The sequence below is a fragment of the Onychostoma macrolepis genome, chromosome 22 (genome assembly GCF_012432095.1).
Source record: "Onychostoma macrolepis isolate SWU-2019 chromosome 22, ASM1243209v1, whole genome shotgun sequence".
Classification (NCBI taxonomy): Eukaryota; Metazoa; Chordata; class Actinopteri; order Cypriniformes; family Cyprinidae; genus Onychostoma; species Onychostoma macrolepis.
Window position 1 is genome coordinate 8793454 of NC_081176.1, and position 7057 is coordinate 8800510.

The 7057-nt window shown below is 31.0% G+C and overlaps 2 protein-coding genes across 6 annotated transcripts; one reads left to right on the plus strand and one right to left on the minus strand.

The window, feature by feature from the left end:
* Window positions 1-226: 226 nt before the first annotated feature.
* Window positions 227-3820, minus strand: cep19 (centrosomal protein 19). Of its 2 annotated transcripts, XM_058760752.1 has the most exons (3): window positions 3681-3820; window positions 3368-3521; window positions 228-2074 (listed from the first exon to the last, which is right to left on the minus strand). In XM_058760752.1, exons 2-3 carry the CDS (start codon window positions 3495-3497, stop codon window positions 1716-1718), a joined length of 489 nt encoding a protein of 162 aa, XP_058616735.1. In that variant the 5' UTR covers window positions 3498-3521; window positions 3681-3820; the 3' UTR covers window positions 228-1715. The 2 variants fall into 2 exon arrangements, with proteins under 2 accessions (XP_058616736.1, XP_058616735.1); XM_058760753.1 differs by lacking the exon at window positions 3681-3820 and having other exon boundaries at window positions 227-2074; window positions 3368-3652.
* pigx (phosphatidylinositol glycan anchor biosynthesis, class X) lies at window positions 3798-6522 on the plus strand. 4 transcript variants are annotated; one of them, XM_058760750.1, is made up of 6 exons: window positions 3798-3937; window positions 4100-4172; window positions 4787-4919; window positions 5029-5221; window positions 5310-5413; window positions 6229-6522. In XM_058760750.1, exons 2-6 carry the CDS (start codon window positions 4138-4140, stop codon window positions 6364-6366), a joined length of 603 nt encoding a protein of 200 aa, XP_058616733.1. In that variant the 5' UTR covers window positions 3798-3937; window positions 4100-4137; the 3' UTR covers window positions 6367-6522. The 4 variants fall into 4 exon arrangements, with proteins under 4 accessions (XP_058616733.1, XP_058616731.1, XP_058616732.1 ...); XM_058760748.1 differs by having other exon boundaries at window positions 3867-3998; XM_058760749.1 differs by having other exon boundaries at window positions 3867-3998; window positions 4103-4172.
* The last annotated feature ends 535 nt before the right edge of the window (window positions 6523-7057 follow it).

Consider the following 7057-nt stretch of genomic DNA (forward strand, 5'->3'; position numbering starts at 1 on the left):
TTCATTTTAATTTTAAAGTTTAAATTTTTAAAAAAAATATATGTACAATCTTGTTTTTTTTATATTTTGATTTTAGTTTTTGTTCTTTTTGTTTTAGTTTTTGTGAGATGTAAAGTTTTTGTCATTTTTAATTCGTCTTTTAAAATATGTTTTCTATCTTAGTATTTATTGATATTTTGAATTCAGTTTATGTATATATTTTCCATTTTATTTTAAAGTTTTAATAATTCATTTTTCTGTCTTTATAATTAGTTGTCTTTTGATATAATTAGTTTAGTATTTTGAATGTTTAGTTATTTATTAATTTTGAATATTTAATTTTTCATTTTAGTTTTAAAGTTTTAGTAATTGTATTGTTAAATATGTCTGTTTAGCTTTTATACATTCGTATTTGACCTTTAGTAATTTTAGTACTTCAACCTAAACTAAACAAAAATTAGAAACTAATTTAACTGCATCAACTAAAATATATATATATATACTCCAGAAGGAGACATGATGCATTAAGAGCCGGGAGGTGAAAACTTTTTGAATTTGAAGATCAAGGTAAATTGTAATTTGTCTTCTAGGAAACATGCAAGTATCTTCTGTTGCTTCTGAAGGGCAGTAATAAATGGAAAAAAAAATATTTCAACAAAATAAGAAAAATTTGGACATCTTCATCCTGTTCAAAAGTTTTCACCCCCCGGCTCTTAATGCATCGTGTTTCCTTCAGGATCACCAGTGAATGTTTGAACCTTTTTTTAATAGTTGTGTTTGAGTCCCTCGGTGTGAAAAGATGGATCTCAAAATCATACAGTCACTGCTGGAAAGGGTTCAAATATGCAAAAGATGCTGGAAAACTGAAGAATCTGCCAGACATGGAGGATTTTTCTGAAGAACAGAGCTCAGTTTAACTGTTCAGAACAAACAAGTGACTCATGAACAACCATCACAAACCAAAAAACAGTCGTGGATCATCCAGGTAACCACACACAGTATTAAGAACCTTCACAAACTTTTGAAAGGGGTTATTTTAATAATTTCAGCTATTTTTTGGTCTTGTGGACTAAATGTAAACATCTTTTATGCAAAATATCTTACTCGGGACAGTACTAAATAAAATATAAAATGCATTTTGTATGATGTCTCTTATTTTGTTAAAATTGTTCATATTTTCACAGATTCTGCAAGGGTTTCCCAAACTTTCGCATGCAACTGTGTGTATATATATATATATATATGTGTACATGCGTGTGTATATATATGTGTGTGTGTGTGTGTATATATATATTTAAATATATATATTCTGTTTTATTTCTGTTACCATTTAATTCATTTAAATTAATGTTAAATGTGTTTTAGTGTTTTTAGTTTTAATTGTTTTGGTATGACTAAAAGTTGATAATATTTTTTTAAAATTCACATAATATTTGAAGAACAAAGTTGTAAAAAAATGTTGAGGCTTAAGGTTTCAATGTCCTCCATTTTTTATATTTATTAAATTAAATATTAAAGTATTTTTTATATTATCGATGCTATTTTATTTAAAAGAATCAAAGGGATAAGACAAAAAACAACAAAAAAACAATGTGTAGCATAGAGGAAGTGACCTTAAAACAATATGTAGCAGCAAATGTATAGTTTATCATCAGACTTCAACAGAAGCCCCATAATGCACCAGTTCTCCATGTGTCTTCATTCAGTCTGAAATGCGTTCCAGCGCGTCTGATCCTCTAAAACTCCTCATCGGACTGCTCTTCATCCCAGCTGCACGTCTCTCGCACGCTGTTCTCTGGAAACTTCACCTCCAGATCGTACACGAAGTCCGGATCCTCCTTGTGTTTGCGGTTGCACTCGAACAGCTCGTCCATCTGGGCCTTCCTGCGGTTCAGCTCGTCATCGCTCAGTTTATTCAGGTCCTCGTCGTTGGGGGCGGACACCCGTCGGGCGGCGAGACTCTCCTCCAGACTGAGACCCTTCAGATGATCTCGCAGTATGAGGTGAAGCCTTTCCAGCTGAGCCAAAGAAACCGACTCCAGATACATGCTGTGACGCACGTGATGCTTCAGTCTCTCTGCTGCTCGACTGCAGTCTAGAAACAGGGTGTAATACTTTACATTCACATTCAATAAAACAATAGTTCAGCCAAAAATAAAACTGTTCATGAAAAAAAAAAAAGTGCTCATCCTCAAGGCATCCGAGATGTAGTTGAGTTTGTTTCTTCATCAGATTTGGAGAAATGTAGCATTGCTCAGCAATGGGTGCCGTCAGAATGAGAGTCCAAACAGCTGATATAAACATCACAATAATCCACACCACTCCAGTCCAACAGTTAACATCTTGAGAAGACAAAAGCTGAAACAAATCCATCATTAAGATGTTTTTTAACTAAAATACAATCCATAATAAAGCTTCCTCCATTGAAAAAGTGGTCTGGTATGAATCTGGAGAGAAATCTGCTCAAATCAAGCACCGTTTACAAGCCAAAACAGCTCTAAACAAATATGTGGCTGGATTTTGATGTGAGAGACAACAGGAGATGGACTTTTTCACTGGAGGAAGAGTTATTATGGACTCGTTTGTGACCCTGGAGCACAAAAGCAGTCATAAGTAGCGCAGGTATATTTGTAGCAATAGCCAACAATACACTGTATGGGTCAAAATGATTGATTTTTCTTTAATGCCAAAAATCATTAGGATATTAAGTAAAGATCATGTTCCATGAAGATATTTGGTAAATTTCCTACCGTAAATATATCAAAACTTTTTGATATATGCATTGCTAAGAACTTAATTTGGACAACTTCAAGAGCGATTTTCTCATTTTTTATTTTGCACCCTCAGATTTTCAAATAGTTGTATCTCAGCCAAATATTGTCCGATCCTAACAACCCATACATCAATGGAAAACGTATTTATTTTATACAGATTATGTATAAATCTCAATTTTAAAAAATTGACCCTTATGACTGGTTTTGTGGTCCAGGGTCACATATTTTAACCAGAAGTGATGGTTTGCAGTTAAAAACATTTTAATAATGGATTTGTTTTGAACAAACACGCAGGTTTTGGATTCTCAAGACATTAACTGATGGACTGGAGTGGTGTGGATTAGTGTGGTGTTTTTATCAGCTGTTTGGACTCTCATTCTGACGGCACCCATTCACATCCATTGGTGAGTGAGTGATGCAATGCTACATTTCTCCAAATCTGATGAAGAAACAAACACATCTACATCTCGGATGGCCTGAAGGTGAGCACATTTTCATCTAATTTTCATTTTAGGTCAACTGCTCCTTTAAGTCAGTATTTAATGTGCATTTAAGTATGAATAACGAGTTACATTGCAAAACAAGGATTGATGATCGCTCTCAAACACACTCACCTGAATACTGAGAGAAGTTCCTCACAGGTATGACTCTTTTCCTCATCTTGCTGGTGTTTTTGTTCTCATATATGAGTATGATGGACGGAGGAATAAACTTGACTCCACATCGCTTCGCTACTATGGACATTTTCACTCACGTTTCCATTTCCAGCTGCAGAAACGAACGAGAAATAATGTTCATAAAGAGTTTCATCTATCTATCTATCTATCTATCTATCTATCTATCTATCTATCTATCTATCTATCTATTTTAGTACTGTAACCATAGCAACAGTGAGATGTTTCGCGCAAAGTCTACCGGAATATTTACCAATCGCTTGATCCGCGCCGGTTTTCTTAAAGGCACAGGCTCACATTTAACACAATGCACGCTTTCGTAAATAAACCAGCTACTGGGCGTAAAACAGTTGTTTGGCGCAGGTTTCCACGCTTCCTCTTCGCTGTTGTAACGGTTCTTCTGCTGAGAGAAAGTTTCGCGCGCGACCCTCCTCAGCGCCCTCTGCCGGAACGGCGTCATCAGACCCGGAAGTGAAACCGGGATTACAGCATGAGCGTGGATCGACCATGGTTAGGTTTTATTTATTAGCAATTGTTTTGTGTTTTATCCATCATGGGAATTCAAAAGAAGGTATTTGCAATGCTAAACTTGCTTGCTTTATTATTAGTTATCAATTCGCAACAAATAAACGACGACTTTTTGTATTTAGCCTATTTTTTTCCCTCATTCAGCAGATTGTTTTCCATCGGAATGGTTGAAGTCAGTGTCGATGTCTGTGAAGATTTCCAAAGCAGGATTTCACAGGTCTCCTCTTGCTCTTTATGTGTTTATTTACGTTTATGGTGTTTTATAATGTATTTTTAATTTATAATAGCAATAGCAAAGTTCATACATATCTTTAAGTAATATATTTGTAGTTATTTGTAATAATATAGTATGTACAAAATTTACTGTAACACACACACACATACTTATACTTATAAGATATTGTTATATAATATATAACTATAAATATGTTATTAATATTTATATATTTCAAAATATAGCAAATGTTTTGTTTTAATAAAATGTATATTCATAATAATATTATTTATAGTAATTAATTTTTAATATAATATAATAATAGCAAAATTTTTATATAAAGGTGTATATATATATATATATATATATATATATATATATATATATATATATATATATATATATATATATATATTATGATAGTAATTATAATATATACACTGATTATTAATAATAAAATACCATATGATACATAATATTTTATGTAATTTTATATTTATAACAGAATTATTTATAATAAAATATTATTTTTATTTATTATTATTAATATTTATATGTAATATATATCATTGCGTTTATTTATGTTTTGATGGTTAAATATGATGTTTGGTTTCTAGAGATCTTCAATACAGAGTTCAGTGGAGCAAAACAGATCATGATGTCCAAGTTTTACTAGTCCAGAAGCTGCCCAGTGGTGTTTATATGGACGAATATCAGCTGGAAACACTGAGACGCGACACGGGTTTGGAGGTCAACACTGTTTTACGTTGATTTCATATCAGTTCATGTGGAAATGCAGCATATTAGGTGTCCATTTTTAAATATTGCGTGAGCTAATCAGTGTTTTATTGTTTTGTAGGTTCTCCTGGACTCAAAGGTTGATCTGGAAGCTCCGGAGTATCTGTCATCTGGGTTCACGGCGCTGGTTTTTCTCTCAGGAAAGCACGAGGCCGTGGTTCCCGTTCACGGCCGATATCACCGACCGTCAGACTCCAGCAAACGAGTGAAAGTGGACATCGAGTCGCCCAGACTGCTCCTCAGATCAGACCAGTGTGAGACACTGCAGACGCACTCAGTGAATGAATCAAACCTCGTCTGTCTGCTGAGTTCAGTGTGTTTCTGTGCTTCTCTGAATCATAGGCACTGAGACACTGAGTCCTGGTTTACGTCGTGTAGTGGTTGATGCTCCCTGTACCTTCAGCAACCACAGCATCTGCTCCTGGATGGAGATCCTGGATCTAGAGGTAATGCTTATAAAGCCAAAGTGCTGCATGTTTTCAAATATTATATAATAATACATAATGTGTATTGTTAATAAATAATATTTTAATATAATGCAATATGTGTCATAATAATATGATAGAGTAATATTTTATGTATTATATAATAATAGTAATGTTTATATAATTTTATCTTGATAATGTTATTTATGAAAACATTAAATGTTTAATATAATAATAATAATATATAATTGCAACGTTCATACATATTGTAAATGTAATATATAATATGTTGTATTATTACTTATAATGACAATAGTTTCTATAAAATTCACAATATTATAATAAAATGTATACTTTAATAATGTAATATTAATAGTAATGTTAATATATAGTAAGTATTATAGCAATGTTCATACATTAATGTAAATTATATGTAACATTATTGTTTATAATTACACACACACACACACACACACACACACACACACACACATATATATATATATATATATATATATATATATATATATATATATAAAATAATAATAAATAATAGTATAATATAATTTTTATTTATAATAGTAATATACAATATTATAGCAAAGTTCATGCATATTTTAATAAAATGTATATTTATAATAATACTAATTTATTATAGCAAACTTCATGCATGTTTTAATGAATTGTATATTTATAATAAGATTATGTATAATTATACACATTTTATAATATAACAATAACAAATATCTAAATATAGTTTTCTATTTATAATAACATTGATGCAGATTATAGCAGAGTTAATGCAGTGTGTGTGTGTGTCTGTGTGTGTGGTTGAGGATAATGCTGGAGTGAGTCTGGAGATCCCGGTCGGTGATTCGTCGATGATCATCACCGTGTGTGTCGGTACTGTTCTGACGACTGTATTGAGCTGCGTTTATCTGCTCAGAAACATCTGGAAACACGGCAGCTTTTGATCACAGACCATCACAGTCTGACAGAGCACAAACGCTCAGATTCCTCTCACAGTGTCAGTGTAAGAAGAAACCAGTGTGCATGAATGAATATGATGTTATAGTGGATTAATAATAATGTATTACTGTGATTGTAAATAAAGCTGAATGTTACTTTGTTTAAAAAAAAATATTTTGCGTCTGTCTGTTATTACATCAATATTTAAAACGAAATATATAAAATTAAAAAATATATAAATAAATTTTTAAATAAATGTATAATTATTAGTATGAAGGTTATTTCAAAATTGCATATATATGTAATTTTGAAATTAATATTTCAATAAAATGTATAATCGTTATTTTTATGCATAAAGTTTTTATATAAGATCGATAGTATATAATGCAATTTTGAAATATTAAATAATTTATAAAAAAACAATTGTTATTTTTATGCACAAAGTTCTTATATAAGATGTATACTGTATAATGCAATTTTGAAATATTAAATAATTTAAATGTTTTAAAAACATATAATCGTTATTTTTATGCATTGTTTTTATGTAAGTAAAATATTTAAAATTATATAAAATTAATTTTATCTCTTATTACAATTCATTTTATAAAAATAAGTAATATATACTCTTCTTCGAAATATTTTTTTTGTGTGATTACGTCATCAATATTTTGAGAAATAATTATTTTAAGATTAAAA